Below are 20,407 nucleotides of genomic sequence, written 5' to 3'. Positions count from 1 at the left end.
TTAACCCTTTGTGGGGGAGGTACCAGAAGGAATCGTCCGATCCCTAACATATGATCTTGTGTTGATGGAAATATTGAGATGTTCCAAGTCTCAATGGAATAGGATGTAAATTTCGTGTTTTATGAGCTTCATGAATATTCAAAATGTTGACCCTTTGTGGGGGAGGTACCAGAAGGTGTAGACCAATATATTCCATCATCAAAATACTGGGACGTGTGTAATTTTAAGAGAATCGGATGCTTATTTCGGATTTTATTATCGTTTTTGTCATTCAAAATTTTGACCCTTTGTGGGGGAGGTACCAGAAGGAAAGGTTCGATCCCTACCATATTTTTAACAGATCTTGTGTTGATGGAAATATTGAGATGTGCCAAGTCTGAATGAAATCGGATGTTAATTTTGCGTTTTATGAGCTTCATGAATATTCAAAATGTTGATCCTTTGTGGGGGAGGTACCAGAAGTTGTGGACCGGTATATTTCGTCTTTACACCAGACTTTGGGTTAATAAAAATATTGTGATATGTGTAGTTTGAAGACAATCGCTGTGTGTAATATTAAGTGTTATAATTATTTAAAATTTTGACCCTTTGTGGGGGAGGTACTGGATGGAGTGGACCTATATTGTCAACTTTCACACCTAACCTAGCACTGATGCAAATATTAGGATTTACAAAGTTGGATCAAAATCGGATTATCCTTTCTCGTTCTGTACAGAAAAGTATTTTCTTTAAAAATTTTGACATTTTGTGGGGGAGGTACCAGAAGGAGTGGACCGATATTGCCCATCTCCGAACTCGATCTAAGTTTGACAATAATATTACGATGTACCAAGTTTGGATCAAATCGGATACTCCCTTCGAGAGTTATCACGTGCACCAGCAAGCCAGACGGACGGACGGAAATCGCTAGATCGACTCCAAATGTTCTGCAACGGATTTGGTCCAAAGAGACCTAGGGCTTAAAACCGTTTTGACCATATCAAATGATGTATACCCTGTGTAGCCATATGACTGAGGATATAAAAATTTAAAAATTATGGCGTCTGACTTTGTTGCAGTTTTTTTTTTATTTTTGCAGTTTTTTTATGTCACCTTGTATATTCTTGATCAGCATGAAGTTATGTCCGTCCGTCTGTTGTAATCCTGAAGATAAAGATATGAGGCTAACATTTTGCACCAATCTGTCTTTTGTCTACAGTCAGGTGAAGTTCGAAGATGGGCTATTTCGGTGCACGATATCGTATAGACCCCATGCAACGGTACCCCCCGATATGCGGTATTTTTATGATTTTAGCCACATTTTAAAATAGAATTGTCTGAAATTCTACCCAAGGAGTTCTTCGTGATTACTTTACCCCCTAAAACTGAACCACCCGATATTTGGTATTTTGATGATTTAGCCACATTTCTTTAATGGAATTGTCTGAAATTCTACACAAGAAGTTCTTTCTGAGTGCTTTACCCCCTTGAAGAGAATTGTATATGTAGGACCACTATATCGTATAGCCCCCATACAACGGTACCCCGATATTCGGTATTTCGAAGATTGTCTGAAATTCTACCCAAGTAGTTCTTCGTGACTACTTTACCCCCAGGAAGAGAATTGTCTATATAGATCTACGTTTTAGTATAGCACCCATATAACGCTACTACGAGATATTCGGCATTTCCAGGATTTTCGCGACATTATTTACCGGAATTGCATTAAATTTCGTATTTGAAGTTCGTAATGGGTACTACAGCCTATGACGGAAAATTGTCTATGCAGGTCCGTGTCTTAGTATAGCCCCCATACAATGGTACCTCTGTTTATTCCGTATTTTGATAATATTATCGGCATTATTTATGGTTTTTATTTGAGCGGTATTTTCGACGGTATTATTATTATTTTTTTTTCTTTGACAACATTTGAAGTCCCATTTTAGGATAGGCTATAATTATAGGCCCTGAACATTTCCATCGAAGTCTTATGAATCTTATCGTCCTAAAAGAGTTAAGAGAGAGAGTGAGACTTTTTAAGAGTAGTCATTGACTAAAGTTTTTGGAACCGTCAATCAATTTTTAATTTTGCTCATTTTTTTGTTAATTTGTTTTTTTTTTTAAATTAAGGATATTATAATTAATTTAGAGTAGTCATGTATAGAACTTTTTGTAACCGTCCATGGCCCTATGGGCACAAATTTTCATTTCATTTCATTTTTCTTTTATTTATTATGTGTTGCGATGAAAAAGCCATTAGGCCAATAAGTATCACAACTATCGAAAAACTACAAAAGTGTACTCCAAAATAAAAAAAATTTAAAAAATATTACATAGCGTATCTTAAAGTAAATAAAAAAATATTTTAATTGCTCAACAAAATTCAAGGAATAAACATCTGTGTCAGATTTCAAATTCTCAATTTGTAAATCCTAAACCATAGAAATGCCTCAAATATTTATTTAAATTTCATCATATCATGATGTTTTAGATCACCTATCAATCTATTACTTCAAGAAGTCACCAAATCTATTTTTACTTTCCCTAAGAATTATCACAACAAAAATATCAACCCAAGATAATTTCATTGCCTAGATATGAGTCACTGCAAAAGGGGGTAAAGAATAACGCAATTTTGCACAATAATAACAAAATACAAATTTGTTGTTGTTTTTTGTTATCATCAACAATTGAAAATGAAAAACATGTTTACAAAAATAATTTATGCATTTTTCAAAGAAGACCAATAACAACAACAAATTGTTGATGGTGGTCACGAGACAAAAAATTTACACGCAAAATCGCAACTCATGTAGGTGTTTTATAAACAATAAACAAAACAGGCGACAATTCTTCTGGTAGAGAAGGGAAAAAGAAACAGGAGATCAAAGTCCAAATGGGAACTAAATGCGTCACAAGTTGATTCACCTCTGAATACAATACAATGCGGAAAATCTTGACCCACTGTGGTGAAAATAAAAAGCAAATTAAATTTGTTTTTTGGCAGATAACAACAGTGGTAAGTGTTTGTTGTTATTATCCTCAAATGATGAAATGATTTTTGATGATTAGTTGAAAACATCACACCACATACCCTCCTCCATTTTTTTGTTTTTTTTTTGGCACACAAGTCAATGTAATAAAAATCTGACCATAGCCGAATTTTCTCGCAATATCGCTAGCTTTGTGAAAAACAATTTTGTGTGTATGAGTGTGGATGTTTCGTGTTGAATTGCCACTGTTGTTACCCTCTTTGTTTTATTTGTTTGGTTTATTTACATTATTGAATTTTCCTTATGTTTTTGTCTTGCAAATTTACAAAGAACAGAAAAATACATTTGTTGTAGGAAAATTTAAAACAAAGGTGTAACCATTATAAACTACTACAAAAAATATCGTAAAAAAGCAGAGAATAAGATTTTTAACTAAAAAATATTTTTTTAACAACAAATAGGTTAAATTTAAATTATACACATCTATATATTTTTGTTTTGTAAATAATGAAGAAATTAAAACATTTCAATTCATAAGATATCCTGAGTAGGAACGCTGTATACAGATGGGAATGCCAAGACTCCCCCGAAATTTCTGGAATCTCACTTAAATATGATGTTGAGCCTTGCATTGACGTAGCGCCTCATTGAAACCCTCGCACAAAGTCAAATCGGATTGTCCCTGGGCGCATTGCAAGAACTGTTTAATTTCCCAGCTGCAGGGTCCTTGGGGTTCATTGGGTTGAGCAGCACCGCTGCCATAGTACTGTTGTTGGGCTGGGGCAGCAGCTGCGGGGGCGGGAGCTGCAGCTTCTTTGTCTCCGCTGCCGCTGAAGAGACTGGTGATACCATGACCGACAGCATGACCAACGGCCGAGCCAACAGCAACACCACCAGCGGTGGCGGCCATCTGTTGGAACATAGAGGGCTGTTGTGGGGCACCTACAGCGGTGGGAGCAGCCTGTACGGGTGCTGGTGGCTGTGCTGGGGGTGCGGCACGGGCTGGCACATTTTGAGATGGTGCTGGAGCAGGGGCACTCCTGTAAGAGAAAAACAATTAGCATCTTTTTTTTAAATATTTAATTATTTATAAATTTTTAATTCTGGCTGAATTGGGAGTTCTTAATGGTTCATAAGGCGGGTAGAATAAAAAGGATTTTTTTTTTCAAACTATGCCCTCTAATCCTTAAGAAATATCTTCACAAAATCCGGAACTCATCGTTCCATTGGCACTTAAAATACAAAAAATGGGGATACACTGCACCTACAAGTACTTGCTCTATGTCTTACTCAATTCCCAACGGAAACCAGAAACTGACACAGAGCTGTGAGAGAAGTAAGTATATATATGACTTAGGGTGGAAATACATAAAGCTGGCTGGCTTAAGACATCGGCTGGCTTCTTCGTAGATTAACAAAGGAGTTTTAGTTTAACTAAGTTCGATTTTGGCCATAAGCTCCTTTGTTCATTTCCGAAACAGCCAGCCGATGACTTAAGCCAGCCAGATAAGCGCTCTATGTATTCCCACCTTTATTCTTGGATTATACTAAAGGACTCTATGGAAAAGCCTAACATCAACGCTTCCTCTCCTTACAAGCTCTCACAGATCGAAATACAAGATAACTTGGTAACTTATAGGTTGCTTCGCAATTGGCTGGAAACATATCCAACAAGACTGGTCATTTTTTGTTTGTGTCAGTTATGTTCCCCTTAATCGGAAAACGAGGGACATTTTGTAGAATCTTTGTTTGTACAGAACTTTCTTCACAAATCTCACTAATTGGCTTGAACAATGCTATGCATGCGGATACCAACTAAATTTGATTATCACATCCCTTCCGGCGACCATTCCTCCTCCACAACACATTTTGCACAAACAAAAAACGACTTCGTACACAGTCCGTTCAAAGGTTATGTAACCTCAATGGAAAAATTTCATCATTTTTTGCAAAAGAAAATTAGACAAAAAAACCAATTTTCCTTGGAAAACTAAACACATCACACTTTTCCCCACTTTCTTTGTCACCACACAGATCACACCACTTGGAATTTATCCAATTCTAGCAGCTTCTTATAAACTCCACAGATTTTACCAATGAAATTTTGCACACATTTTGCATTTTCTTTTCTCTCCAAACTTACCTTCTGGTAGCTGGTGGAGGGCTTGCAGAACGTCCACGTCGAACCATTTTTAATGAAGTTTCTTTGTTAAATCAAATTTATAGAACAAATAATTTAATTTTAAATTGCTTTGGTGTGATAGCTTCACTTGCTTTCTGTCGTTTGAATTCTTGCTTGTTTCTAATTGGCAACACTCTCGGCTCTCGTGTTTATATAAAAAATTGAATTATTTTCAATTGGCAACTCATTCTCTCTCACTTGTACGAGAAAATTCCAATTGGAGATGCCGAAGTAATTGACGTCTTAATTAACGGCGGCGAAATGTCATTGGGGGTTATGGTTATTGGAAACGTAACGCAAAGTAACTATTATTGAAGGGTGAAATAGGGACAATTTATATATTTAAAATAAAACACAAAATAAATAAAGGTTCCACCCACTTTACTGGTTTTTACAGTTTAAAGTGGAACAAGTTCAAATTTTAAATCCAGACAACTTTATTAACAAATGTTCTTTTGAACAAGTAAAAAAGCATTAAGAACGAATTCGGTAATTTTCAAAAAATATAAAATTCCTTAAAAAATCTGCTTAAATCTCAAAAATACCGAATAAAGCCGTTATATTGGGGTCCATACGAAGACATGGACCTGCATAGGCAACTTTTGTCATAAACCATTAAAATATTCAAATACGAAGCTTAAAAAATCGGGAGGTAACGTTATATCGGGGTTATACCAAGACCTGGACCTGCATAGACAATTTTCTGTCATAGACTGTAGTTCCCATTGCGAAATCTAACTACAAAATTTGAAACACTTCTGATGAATAACGTCGCTAAAATCTTACAAATACCGAATATTGGGAGCTATACGAAGACGAGAGCCGGTGAATAATGTCCCTAAAATAGTGAAATATCGGGGGTACCGTAGTATGTGGTCTATACGATATCATGGTACTATATAGACATTTCTCTTCCAGATGGTAAAGTATTTAAAAGGAACTTCTTTTGTGGATTTTCAGACAATTCCATTGAAAAAATGTCGTTAAAATCACCAAAATACCGAATATTGGGAGATACCGTTATATTGGGTGTATACGATATCCTGGACCTAAATAGTCAATACTCTTCTAGGGGTAAAGTACTCAGAAGGAACTCCTTTTGTGGATTTTCAGACAATTTTATTGAATCATCCGAATATTGGGGGGGGGGGTTGGGTTACCGTTATATGGGAGCTAAACGATATCGTGAACCGATATAGCCCCTCTTCGAACTTAACCTGCCTGCAGTTTTATTATTATTTCGATGAGTTACAAACGGAATAACGAACTTAATATACCCTCCATACCATGGTAGAAGAATATAGGTAGACGCATCGACGCAGCTGCTGGGACAATGAACTGTCAAACCCATTTTGGAATTAAAAATGTTGAATGAAAAATTATTTAAATTTGTAAAAATTGTTGAAAAATGCATATCTTTACAACCCACGATTTGTGTCGTATAAGAAAACATATAAAAATCTACTTATATTTGAAATTTAAAAATTTTTGACATATCAATGCTCACAAGCGTTGATGCATCTACCTGTATTTTTCTACCATGCTCCATACCATGTATAATATAATTCGGCTGCGTTGTCTGACAGGCACGAACCCATTTCAAAGTGATTGTCTCCAATTCCCTCATTCCATCGCCGGTTATCGATATGTATGTAATCGAAAAGTCCGTTAATAATCGTGGGATGGTTGTTATTGTTTTTTTCATCATCTGATTGTGTAAAGTGAGAAGTGTGTGGAAGTGAGAAGATAAAAAAATTAAAAATTAATACTACATTTAATGTCCGCCTCCCCTTCATTATCTCAACAATGATATACAATTAAAATCAATGCAGAGACAAAAAACAAAGAGAACTAGGAAGAAAAGAAAAAGCCGAACAACAATTAAAAGTTCATTGGCGGTGACGGCCGGAAAAATATCGTCAACAGAGTGGTTTAATTGAGGGGAAAAATAGATACATGCGATGATGTGAACAAAATACAACAAAAATAAACAAGTCAATAAAGGTTAATAAACATTCGATTCATCCGTTCATCTGCCGTTGAAAGAGGCAAATGATCGGCAGTTCAATTTGACACCAAATTATAACCTCCAAATAGAATAAAAAAGTAAAGTGCATTTGGAATAGTGAAAAAATGTAGATTTCTTTGAATGAGCCACACTTTTACACACAGCCACAACACATACGTCCATTTTCATTGAGAAAAACTTGAAGAAAAGTTGACTGCAGTTGCACTTCGAGACGTTGGATAATCATTGCAGCAGCAGCATATAAGGAACACCACAGCACATCACAACCATCCAAAAATGTTGGGCATTTCAGTTCCGGCCAAATGGTCAGATATACGCATTTTCCCAGTTCGTATGTCCACCACACAAAAGGTAAGTTGTCAATAAATATTTTAATTGTTTTCATTTGTTTGCTTTTGTTGTACCTTAAAGGTATTTTCAAACACAAAAATGTTGGGGGCACGTCTTCTGTGACGTAAGACAGTGTATGTAAACGCGTAAAGTGTCCACGTTTTTGCTGCTATACCGTATACCCGCCAAGTAGTTTTCTTATCAATCCACATTAGCATTGTTGTTGTATTACAAAATGAAGTGATTTAAATGATGGCCCAAATGCAGCCACGAAAAAAGCAACATATTGGATGATTGGATTTTCAATAACAAAACAAATTTTGGAACCAGTTTTTTGTTGATTTTTATGATTGCATTTCAAAATATGTACCCATCCCATTTGAATTTCTTTTACAAATATCAACATTGTTGACACTACCAATGTACATATACCGCAGAAATGAGGTATCGTTACTGAAAAGTCAATATATGTAATGAATTCTCAATGGATAGGCCATTGATTTTCGAAGAAATAATTTGAATAGATTTTGTCATAATTACAGACATCTCTATGGAGTATGGAGTACTTCCTTCGCTTTATGAGAGATATGTGATAATTTTTAGAAACCTTTAAAATTTGTGTGTGTGTTACCAAATGTAATCGACAGAAATATTCCATTTTCATGCCTCATTTAATACAGATAAAAACAAGTAAAATAGTATCAGTCGGTTTTGTCAACAGATGTTTAACCCCAACCTTGAGTTAAAATTAGCCAATATTGACCAATTCGTATCTGACCTAAGACTGACATAAATATTACAATGTGCCAGATTTGGACTATATCGACTAATTCCTATACTTTATATGAGATATGTGCAAATTTTTGGAATATGTGGACATATGCGTGGGTTAACAGATATAGCGGGACGAATTAATCTATTTTCATACTCTATCTAATAAAGATAAAAATATTGGTATGAGCAAAATTTGAAGGAAATCGAATTTTTTTATCCAATTTTTTTTCGAAATCATAAATTCCGATAAATTACATTTTCATATCAGGTTTCTGTTTGAGAAAAATAATTAAATATATCAATTTTGAATTTTTAAATTTGAAGAGAGTTGGATGCTTATTTCGCTTTCTTCGAGCTTTTTGTTTAAACCTTAAACCCTATGTGGGTGAGGTACCAGAAGAAATGGTCCGATCTCTACCATCTTTATAACAGATCTTGTGTTGATGGAAATATTGAGATGTGCTAAGTCTGAATAGAATCGAAGGAAAGGAGCGATATTGACCATCTTTACAACAGATCTTGTGTTGATAGAAATATTGAGATGTACCAGGTCTGAATGGAATCGGATGTTAATGAGCTTCATGGATATTCACAATGTTGACTCTTTGTTGGGGAGGTACCACAAGGAGATCCATATTCCATCTTCACACCTTTCTCACCTGACCTAGCACTAATGCAAATATTGGGATTTGCAAAAATAGAGCGAAATTGGACTAGCCTTTCTCTTTCTGTGCAGTAAATTATTATTTTTGAAAATTTCGACCTTTTATTGGGAAGGTACCAGAAGGAGTGGGCCGATATTGCCCTTCTCGGAATCCGATCTAAGTTTGATAATCATAGTACGAGAGTTATCGTGTGCACCAGCCAGCCAGACGAACGGAACTGAATTGAACTGAAACGGATTTGGTCCAAAGAGACCAGGGGCCTAAAACCATTTTTCGATGAGACACATTTTGGCCGTATCAAATGATATATACCCTCTCTAGGCATATGGCTGAAAATATATAAAAAAGGAAAAAAGCTGTAAGTTCGGCCGGGCCGATCCTTGAATAACCTCCACTATTTGGAACGAATTTGGCAATTTTCAAAAAAAATAAAATCCGTTAAAAATTAATTAACTAAATATTATACGTGGACCTGCATAGGTAACTTTTGTCATAAACCATTACAATACTCAAATGCGAAACTGGAATAAAAAAATTCGGTGAATAATGTAGATAAAATAATGAAAATACCGAATATAGTGAGGTACCGTTCGTTATATGGGGGCTACACGAAGACGTGAACCTGCTCAGACAATTTTCTGTCATAGGCTGTAGTACCCATTACGAACTTCAAATACCAAATTTGAAACAATTCCGGTGAATAATGTCGCTAAAATCACCAAAGTACCGAATATCGGGAGGTACCGTTATATGGGGGCTATACGAAGACGTGGACTTGCACCGACAATTTTCTGTCATAGGCTGCAGTATCCGTTATGAACTTCAAATACCAGTATTTGAAACATTTCCGGTGAATAATGTCGCTTAAATCACCAAAATACCGAAAAAGGGAGGTACCATTATATGGGGGCTATACCAAAACGTGGACCTACATGACCCATTTTCAATACCAAAAGTCCTGCAGACATAATTCACATTTCAGTAAAATTTTATCAATCTAGTTCATTTCGTTCGGAAGCTAGAGAGATTTCCACAAACAGACATCGCTAAATCGACATAGAATTTTATGCTGATCAAGATTATATACACTTTGTGGATTCTAAAATGTATACTTCGAGGAGTTACAAACGGACTAACAAACTTAATATACCCTCCATACTATGGTGGAGGTTATAAAAAGAAAAGAGAATAGCACAAGAGGGCTTACGGAAATTTGGAAGCCACGTCCATATCCCGAAATGAATGGACACCTGCAAGCTAAATCTAAATATACTAGTAAATAGAGCCCCAATTGGTATATGGTCTAACATTTCCAAAATAGTCCGCAGGGGCTGTAAACTAGGCTTTCCTCACAAAAGTAGACACCTATCTACTGACATTTCGATTCTCAAATCTAGAGATGCACGAATTTACTAAAGTGTTTTGTTGAAATAATCCACACCAATATTTTGATATAGCCTCACATTTACTTGACTCGAATTGTCCTTCAAGGTGCTCTATGTATGAATATCAATTTTGAGAAGTAATAAAATAAGCAAATTAATACCAAAATATTTTCACTTTTTTCCTTCTAGGTGGTCATAATCTCAATAGCAGCCGGTGTGGCCTTATTGGGTGTGATGTCAAGATTTCTGCGCCGGCGCAAACCGCCACGTCCACCACGCAGAGCACGTAAATACACAAGCCGACGTGCTCGCAACAGTATGCGTAGTCCCAACGATATGATATCGGTGGCGGGGTCCAAAGCATCGGCACGATCCGGGAGTCCTGTTGCTTCCACCGTTGCCTATTCACAATCCGATCGTATGTCCATGGCTAGCGGTTCTGTAGGCGCTGGCATGGGTGGAGGACCATTGGCTTTGTCCAATCAATCACAAGGTGGTGGCATTATTACAACACAATTAACAGCCCAACAGCTGGGTGTTATGGGCATGGAAGCCCTTGATACGGTCATAAATTTCTGGGAAGATGCTCTGGCTGCCCATTACTCACCTGGTGGTGTGCCGGCACTGCTTACAACAGCTGAAGAATCGGAATTTTGTCGTGAAATACAAAATCTACTCGATATGGCCTATGCTTTGCAGGAACAAAGTGAGCTATTGTTTCTCGATCAACGTTCGGTGTTATTTCGCGATGAACCGTCAATTGATGAGGCGGAAGAAGATCAATGGGCTGCCTTAGAAGATGTGGGTGGGGCGGATGATGATAAACACTCACATCGTTCGACTAGTATGAGTCGTACGGGATCAGATCCCAATTTTGATTCGGCCGAATCGTTTGCTTCCGCCCTGGATCAGGTGGCCGATATGCGTGAATTTGAAAGTTTTGCCGAAACCGAATTCGAAGAATATCCATTGTATCAGACGGCATTGAAGCAACACGAAGAAACCGCCATACCCTATCGTACGCTGCGTACCGAATTGGTACACTGTAGTAATGACACGGAGTATTTGGCCAAGTTGCATTGTGTGCGTCTGGCATTTCAGTATCTGTTTAAGGTGGGTAAAAATTTGTTTGTATATTTAGGTGGCTTGGAATAACTGTTTTTTTCTTTTTAGGATCCAGCCATTGGCCAATGGGTCATTGATACCGGCCGACAAATTCTCACAGATCTACTTTGTTTGGGTGACAAAGATACCAAAGAGTTCTTGGTAGGCTATGAGGATATGGTCAACTATTTACAGAATCCCAATAACTGGGATGAAGTACAAAAGGAGCTGGAATCAAGAAATGTCAAGGCCATGACGTTTTATGATATATGTCTCGATTTCATAATTCTCGATTCTTTTCGGGATTTAGATACACCGCCGGCCAGTGTTATTGCCGTGGTACAAAATCGTTTTCTTTCAAATGGTTTTAAGGAGACTGTAAGTTCTTAAGTTTAAAAATTTGGAAATCAGCTGTTGATATTCTTTTGTTTTCTTGCAGGCCTTGACCACAGCCGTTTGGTCGGTACTGAAAGCCAAAAAGCGTATGCTGAAATTCCCAGAGGGCTTTATGGCCCATTTCTATGTCATTTCCGAACAGTTGTCACCCCTTATGGCATGGGGTTTCTTTGGACCAGATGAAAATCTCAAAGATATTTGCCATTATTTTAGAGATCAAATGTTGGGCTTTTTGGCCGATATCTTTAGTTTTCAAAAGAGTCGTTACACCACATTGGAGGACTTTGCCCACGACGTTTTGGATCATATGAAAACTAGAGTTAATAATATAAGCATTAAATTTAGTCAATAGACATTTAGGTGGCCAACCAACAAAACAATCTACTTCCCTCCCTAACATATATAAGGAATATTTTTTTTATATGATTTCAAAGAAAAGAATCAACATTCTGGGTTTAAAACCACAATTTAATATTCCATAAAATTATAAAAAAACGGCAAGATTTTCCCAAGCATATGGGAAAAGGGAATCTGAGGAATTTATAACCAATCGGCGGTGGCGTATGGATGTGTTCATCAAATAGTTATTTAAATTAAGCTCATTGTAGGTGGTAGTTAAAACAAAAAATAACGAATCCATTATTTTTTTTTGTTACTCAATGGCATTTAAACAAAGTTTAAAATAATAGAGTCTAATTTGGTGCTGATGATCACTAACTACATCCTAAAAAAAAAATATTTAATCAATATCGATAGCTTTAAAACCAGAGGAAACAATGCAATTGCAAATACACACTCACCACATACACCACGCATACTCGTTTGTTTTTAAACATTGTTATTTGCTTTTAAGTTGTTGTATCATATTGATTACGGAATACTACATTTTAATATTCATAGTATATATATTTTAATTTTTGTTTTTCAAAATGTATTTTTTATAACAATATTAACTTAACAGAAAAATGAAACCAAACAAAACGAAATTGTTGACTAGTGTTGTATGGCTGGAACCGGAACGTTGTAATCATTTTGAATATACATTCTAGTTTAGTCCAACACTCAGGTTGTTGTTTAATTTACTTTGGGTTTTTTCTTTTATTATGGATTAACAACTATTTACCAGTACAAAGTATGTTTTGCAAAAAAAAGTCAGTTTGTTTTGAGCTTCTTCAGACAGACAATTCACTTTTGATTAGCTTTAAATAAATCTATGATAATTTTTTAATTGATTTTGGTCATGTTATCTACAGAATATATATATTTCGATTTATTAACACCCAGTTACTTAATGAATTCAATTAAATTAAAAAATAAACTAAAAGTAAATAAAATTACAATTATGTTTTGTATATGCCAAGATAAAATTGTTGTGATTAATTTTTTTGTAAATAGGAAAGGGCAAATGAACTTTTACATCATAACGCCGAAATTGATTCTTCTCGTCGCACAGAGGCTTGAAATCACAAAACACGGAGATTAATTAAAAAATAAAATTCTTCTTTTGGAATAAATGTTTTTAAACTATTATAGAACACTAAATTCTACATCAGTACCGAAAATTTTAAAGTCATACATTGTTTAGTTTTCTAATTACACAGTGGCAACGTTAAGAAATATTTCCTTTTTTCGCAAGAATAAGGAAAAAAATTGTCTTTGGGTATTTGAAGTGCAATAATTTAGATTTTTCCCTATCCAACATGATGATTTTAAAATTGAAACATCGAATGAAGGTAGTTATTAGTATTTTTAAATAAAAAAGTTTTAAAAATAATAATGTAAAAATATTTTAAAAATCAATTCAAAATATTACCATATTTTCGTCATATCCGAAAAGTATATGGAGTTTTAAAAAAATAATATCGAGAAGGTCTTTAAATTTTAATTTTGTATTTTAGTATCGAATGTCATTTTTCATAATCAACAAGGAACACGTGCCGTTTTTTGACGTTTTTGATTAATTTAAAAAATGGTGAAAATAGTCAACTGATTCTGCGGTGAAAGTACTTTGATCTAGTTCTCTGTTTTATTTGTTTTTTTTTATTTTTTGCTTTTTATTAAAAAAGTTTCATTTGCGTTTTTATCCTGTAATTAATTGGAATTCTAAACTATATATAAAAATATTCCAGTCTCTTTAAAAAGTCAGTGGTGAGGTTACTTGCCTCACCCTCAATTTTGACTGATGATCCAATTTAAGACAATGAGAGAGATTTAGGGGAGGATGATTTTTCTATTTCAGATCGGAATGCTTAATTGCCATTCATAAAAATATGTAGTCTTTTTGTCTTCAGATTTTTGAAGGTTTTACAAAGGATAAATTATTTTTCTGACTACTAAAATGTTGGTTTTTATAGGCAATTTTTGTAATTTTTCCTTCCATCCATTGGGCAAAAAATACCAAATAATAAGTTTGTAACCCTCAAAATACCTAATATTAGGAAATTCCATTATATGTTTTGCGGGGAGAAATTTCCAAAATACCTAAAATTTGGATGTGCCGTTATATACGGTCAATATCTAAAATTTGGAAATGCCGTTATATATGGTCAATACTAATTGTGGATTTATCTTCACAAAATTTACCAGGGAGTGACTTTGTCCGCTCCGAACTCAAAATGTCAAGATACTCATGATTGGGTTTGAAATTGTGACCGAAACCTTCGAAATACCAAAAAATCAGGAAGTAACGTTATATGGGGGCCCCACCGAAACGTGGACCGTTATGTCCCATTTTTAATGTCAAACATATTAGAGGTAATATGAATGTCTGAGCAAAATTTCAGAGCGATAGAATGCTTCCCTGCATTAATCTCCGTTTTTGGGCATCTCCACTGTGTGTCGTCTGAAAAATTCCATCCGATGAAAGTGAACTTAGAGAAATTTCCCCTTAAAAGTATTTCTGTCCACCTATATTTTTTAGGCTGGTTTGACAAAAATACAGAGAGAACACCATCTCGAAATTTGGTATTGACAAAAGTGAGATACAAAATTGTGAGCCAACGCAAATCGTATTGAACTGGATTTAATGCTAAAATGCAGAACATTTGTCCATCATGTGGTACTAATCTATATGAGATGCTGAGCATCTGTAACTGCCAAAACTCCATTCATTATGGACTTATCGATTGCTGTTCCAATTTTTTGGGAACTTGAAGTTCTAAGTATAGTCTGATTAAAAGCAAAAGAAGTCAGCAGTTGGTGCTGCTATATTTGGAATTTTTATATCCTTAGCCATATGGCTGGAGAGGGTATGCAGAGTGAGATAAAAAAAACTTCAACCAACTTCAGACTGCTGTCATTTCCAAACCACTCGTCCGATAGCTGTTAAAATTATTCCAGTGATAGCTCATTATATTGTTTACAAGCGTACCAAAGGATTTTGATGAGAATTTTCCAGAAAAAACGTTATTCGTGATGGAATTCTTTATATTTGGCTGGAAAACCACAAGTGGCTATCGTTAAAGCGCTCCAGCATTTAAATATTAATAAATCTTATGTGTCTCGTACCATCATTCGTTCCCGTGATTCTGGTAGCGTAGCCTGACGTCAAGGAAGTGGACGATAGAAAACAGCAACATCAGCAGAAATGGTTCGAAAAGTAAAGAAGCGACATGATCTAAACCCGCGTCGCAGTGGCCGAAAAATGGCTAGTGAGCTTAACATATCGCAATATTCCATTTGGCAAATATTAAAAAATGAGTTCAGGGTAAGGCCATTGAAATTCCAAAGCGGTGCTAGAACTTACACCGCCGCAACAGAAAGAAAATAGCCTCAAAAGAGCTAAAGAGTTGCTTCGCTTGGCCGAAAGTGGTGAACTGCCGAATTTGGTTTTCTCCGCGCCAATGAGAAAACATTCGTTGCCCAGCAGTTTGTAAACAAACAAAATGATCGTGTTTACTTGCCAAAGATGTCAGTCCGCTGAAAATGTGCACCTTCGGTTGGCCACCAGAATTCAAGCGCCGGCCATGGTGATGGTGTGGGCCGCCATAGCAACCGGTGGTCGATCTCCGCTCGTATTAATCGTCCGTGGCATCAGAATAAATGCCGAATATTATCGCGAAAATATTCTGCGGGGTGTATTAAAGACTTGGGCACGCAAATATTTTGACCGCAGACCTTGGACATTCCAACAGGACTCAGCACCATTGTACTCAGCACGTGCCACCCAAGAACGGTTACAAAATGAGGTTCCTCGCTTCATTGCCAGCGCACAATGGCTACCAAAATTTCCGGATACCAATCCTTTGGACTGTTGTGTTTGGATTAATTTGGAAAGCAAGGTTGGCACTAAAAAATACCAACGTGTCGATCATCTCAAGCAAGCGCTTCGCCGGGAATGGGCCAAAATACCGCAGAGCAACATTCGGGTAGAGTGTGAAGGTTTCATTGGCCGTTTGAAGGCCATAATTCGTGCCAAAGGTGACCAATTCGAACAAATCTAAACTTATTCTAAAATTTGATGCTATTTCCGACATTTTTTGCTTTCATTCAATAAAATTAAAAAAAAATGTCAAAACTATGGCGTTTGACTTTGTTGCAGTTTTTTGGCGTTTGACTTTGTTGCGTGCTATGAAAAATAACATTCAATTGACTTTTCCCAAAATCTCTTTTAGTTTGGAAGGAATGTTGTCGCCCAAGGATATTATTTTGATCATCTTAAGCCTAATATGTTCGGTAAGTAAACATAAATATAAAATAAAGATTTAGAAACTCATAAATTCACATTTTTTAGATTTTTTCAATTCTGACATTTATCCTGATGCAAACAAATGCAAATCTAACAAACACAAAGGAGATTCTAACCTACAAAATTATACTGGTATTATGTGTAATCTACACCTGCCTGCTTAAAGCTCTAATTATAAAACCGATAAGGAAGAGGGTCCAACTATTCGCTTATGTGGTAAGAATTCCATCCAAATTTTTTTTAATGATTTTAAATTGGCTTTTTTCATTTTAGTTCTGTTTCGTATCAATTGCACTGTGGTTTCTTTGTTTTGCTGCCCTGCTGTGGATTCATTTTTATATTTCGTCTAACTATTCTCCCAAATGCGAACATAAAAGCCATACAATTCAATACTACAATACGGCCAGCTTCCTCATGTTGGGTTATGTGAATTTTGCCATATTTTCGGTGATCTGCATTGCAGTAATTGGAAATTCATATAGCCTCTATATGGTTGCGAAAAAATGACAAAATGTTCCATGGAGCGGAGGAGTATTGCAAAAACACAAAAAAAAACAAGTAAAATAATATCAGTCGGTTTTGTCGACATATGTTTACCCCCAGAGCCTTGACTTATTCAAACTGTCGACTCTTTATGGAGGAGGTTCCGAAGCAATTGGTCAATATTGAGCAATTCGTATCTGACCTAAGACTGATATAAATATTACAACGTACCAGATTTGGACTATATCGACTACATCCTGTAATTTATATGAGATATTTGAGAATTTTTGGAAAATGAGGAAATATGCGTAAGGTAACAGATATGGCGGACTGAAGTATTCCATTTTCATATTTTATCTAATACAGATAAAAAATATGGGTATGTGCAAAATTTGAAGGAAATCGAACATTTATATACAATTTTATGCGAAGTCATAAAGAATCACCGACTTGTTTCGGTAGATATAAGTATTGAAAATTGTGACCCTTTGTGGGTGAGGAACCAGAGGTGATTCTCAGATATATAGCATCTTCACAACAGATCTTGTGTTAGCAAAAAAATGTTATTGGTGAAATTTGAAGAGAGTTGGATCCTTTTTTTGCTTTCTTTGAGTGTATTCTTTTTCAAAAATCTTGAACTCTTAGTGGGGGAGGTACCACAAGAAATTGTCTGATCTCTACCATATTTATAAAAGATTTGCGTTGGTGGAAATATTCAGATGTGCCAAGTCTACATGAAATCGGATATTAATGTCGCGTTTTATGAACTTTATGGATATTTAAAAGTTTGACCCTTTGTGGGGGAAGGTACCAGAAGGAGTGTGCCGATGTTTTCTACCTTACCTTGGGTTAATAAAAATATTGTGATGTGTGTATTTTGAATAGAACCGAATACTTATTTCGGGTTTTTATAATAGTTTTGGTTTTTCAAAAATTTTTTGTGGGGGGAGGTACCAGAAGGAATTGTCCGATCTCTTACATCTTTGTATCAGATACTGTGTTGATAGAAATATTCAAATGTGTCAAGTCTAAATGGAATCGGATATTAATTTCGTGATTTATGAGCTTTATGATTATTAAAAATATTGACCCTTTGTGGGGGAGCTACCAGAAGCAGTGGACCGATATATTCCATCTTCACACCAGTCCGAAGTGTGTAATTTGAATAGAACCGAATGCTTATTTCGGATTTTATGATCGTTTTTGTTATTCAAAACGTTGACCATTTTCGTGTGTGTGTGAGTAGGGGAAGGGGGGGGGTGTAGGTTTGAATACCATATGGAGTGGATCGATATATTCCCTTTTCGCACCAGACCTTGGGTTTATAAAAATATTGGGATCTGTGAAATTTTAAGACAATCTAATTGATGATCTGCATATAATCACATTCTGAGTCGATTTATGCATGTCCGTCCGTCCGTCCATTTGTACAGGCATTTTTGGCATTTCAGTTTGCATTTATCCGTTGGGAATTTTGCACAAATCATTTCTTTGGCCCAAGGACGAAACCTAAAATAATTATGCCTAAAATAATTAGGCCTGAAAATAATTAAGCCAAATTTTATCGAAATCGGTTCAGATATAGCTATAGCTCCCATATATATTGTTCATCCGATATGTTATTTTTGGCCCCGGAGCCGTAATATGTACTCTGTAACAACAATATTTGGGGAAATATATCAAATACAGCTCAGAAATACATTTGCTAAATTTATCGAGATCTATTCAGATTTTGGATGTAGCTCCCATATACAACTTCGTCCGATTTAAATTTAATTGTGCACCAAACGTCTAATATTTGTCCAAATGGGATGGTTTTCGCACTTACGACCGAATTGAGTCTAGAAGTTAGTATGTCAAATTTGAACGAAATCGGTTCAGTTATAGCTATAGCTCTCATATAGTTCATCCGATTTATTATTTTTGTCCTCCGCAGCCGTAATATGCACTCTGTAAGAACAATATTTGAGGAAATATATCAAATACAGCTCAGAAATACATTTGCTAAATTTTATCGAGATCGATTCAGATTTTGGATATAGCTCCCATATACAACTTCGTCCGATTTACATTTAATTGTGTACCAAACGTCTAATATTTTTCCAAATGGGATGGAATTTGGCACTTACGACCGAATTGAGTCTAGAAGTTAGTATGTCAAATTTGGTGAAGATCGGTTCAGATATAGATATAGCTCCTATATATACTGTTCATCCGATTTATTATTTTTGTCCTCCGCAGCCGTAATATGCACTCTGTAAGAACAATATTTGAGGAAATATATCAAATACAGCTCAGAAATACATTTGCTAAATTTTATCGAGATCGATTCAGATTTTGGATATAGCTCCCATATACAACTTCGTCCGATTTACATTTAATTGTGTACCAAACGTCTAATATTTTTCCAAATGGGATGGAATTTGGCACTTACGACCGAATTGAGTCTAGAAGTTAGTATGTCAAATTTGGTGAAGATCGGTTCAGATATAGATATAGCTCCTATATATACTGTTCATCCGATTTGTTATATTTGTTACCCACAGCCGTAATATGCACTCTGTAACAACAATATTCGGGGAAATATATCAAAAACAGCTCAGAAATACATTTGCTAAATTTTATTGAGACCGGTTCCGATTTGGATATAGCTCCCATATATAACTTCGTCCGATTTACCTTTTATTGTGCACCAAACATCTAATATTTGTCCGAATGGGATGGAATTTGGCACTTACGACCGAATTGAGTCTAGAAGTTAGTATGTCAAATTTGGTGAAGATCGGTTCAGATATAGCTATAGCTCTTATATATATTGTTCATCCGATTTGTTATATTTGTTACCCACAGTCGTAATATGCACTCCGTAACAACAAAATTCAGGGAAATATATCGAATACAGCTCAGAAATATCTTTGCCAAATTTTATCGAGATCGGTTCAGATTTGGATATAGCTTCCATATATATCTTTATCCGATTTCAAATTAATTGTGCACCAAATGGTCAATACAAGTCCGAATTTAAAAGATACAAATGCTTCGGCATATTTAGTTCTTTGTATGATTGAATTCTTCCATAAAAACTTTTAATTGTTATGCGGAGCTCTACTAAATTAGCAAAGTGGTGAAGGGTATCATAAAGTCGGCCCCGCCCGACTTTAAGATTCTTTTAATGGTTTTTTCGATCAATTTTTCCTCGGCCACTTTTCGAGTTGATGTATGAAAGAAAAATAAAATGTCATTTTATGTGGAAAGAGATGATATATACTCTGGAAAGAGAAAATAGGTACTCTGCACCAAATCGTACAAAATTGGCCTTTTTGCTCCTTTTCTTTTTTTATTTTAAATAAATTTGATTTTTAATAAAATACAATGTTGCGTGCTTTGTTTCTTGTTATGG

At 35.6% G+C, this 20,407-nt stretch overlaps 3 protein-coding genes across 3 annotated transcripts; 2 read left to right on the top strand and 1 right to left on the bottom strand.

The window, feature by feature from the left end:
- Positions 1-3,405: 3,405 nt before the first annotated feature.
- LOC101898569 (coiled-coil-helix-coiled-coil-helix domain-containing protein 2) lies at positions 3,406-5,300 on the bottom strand. Its single transcript, XM_005189790.4, has 2 exons — positions 5,116-5,300; positions 3,406-4,012 (listed from the first exon to the last, which is right to left on the bottom strand). Exons 1-2 carry the CDS (start codon positions 5,160-5,162, stop codon positions 3,580-3,582), a joined length of 480 nt encoding a protein of 159 aa, XP_005189847.1. The 5' UTR covers positions 5,163-5,300; the 3' UTR covers positions 3,406-3,579.
- Positions 5,301-6,875: 1,575 nt separating this feature from the next.
- LOC101898741 (mitoguardin) lies at positions 6,876-13,410 on the top strand. The gene is made up of 4 exons (XM_005189791.4): positions 6,876-7,534; positions 10,527-11,450; positions 11,511-11,819; positions 11,881-13,410. The coding sequence occupies exons 1-4, from the start codon at positions 7,460-7,462 to the stop codon at positions 12,187-12,189; spliced, it is 1,617 nt and encodes a 538-aa protein (XP_005189848.2). The 5' UTR covers positions 6,876-7,459; the 3' UTR covers positions 12,190-13,410.
- Positions 13,411-16,176: 2,766 nt separating this feature from the next.
- On the top strand, positions 16,177-17,847 carry LOC131802128 (uncharacterized). Its single transcript, XM_059121535.1, has 3 exons — positions 16,177-16,511; positions 16,570-16,740; positions 16,798-17,847. The coding sequence occupies exons 1-3, from the start codon at positions 16,356-16,358 to the stop codon at positions 17,029-17,031; spliced, it is 561 nt and encodes a 186-aa protein (XP_058977518.1). The 5' UTR covers positions 16,177-16,355; the 3' UTR covers positions 17,032-17,847.
- The last annotated feature ends 2,560 nt before the right edge of the window (positions 17,848-20,407 follow it).

The sequence above is a fragment of the Musca domestica genome, unplaced genomic scaffold, assembly GCF_030504385.1.
Source record: "Musca domestica strain aabys unplaced genomic scaffold, Musca_domestica.polishedcontigs.V.1.1 2, whole genome shotgun sequence".
In the NCBI taxonomy this organism is placed as follows: Eukaryota; Metazoa; Arthropoda; class Insecta; order Diptera; family Muscidae; genus Musca; species Musca domestica.
The sequence above is the reverse complement of the archived record's forward strand: the minus strand, read 5'-3'. Positions and strand labels throughout refer to the sequence as shown.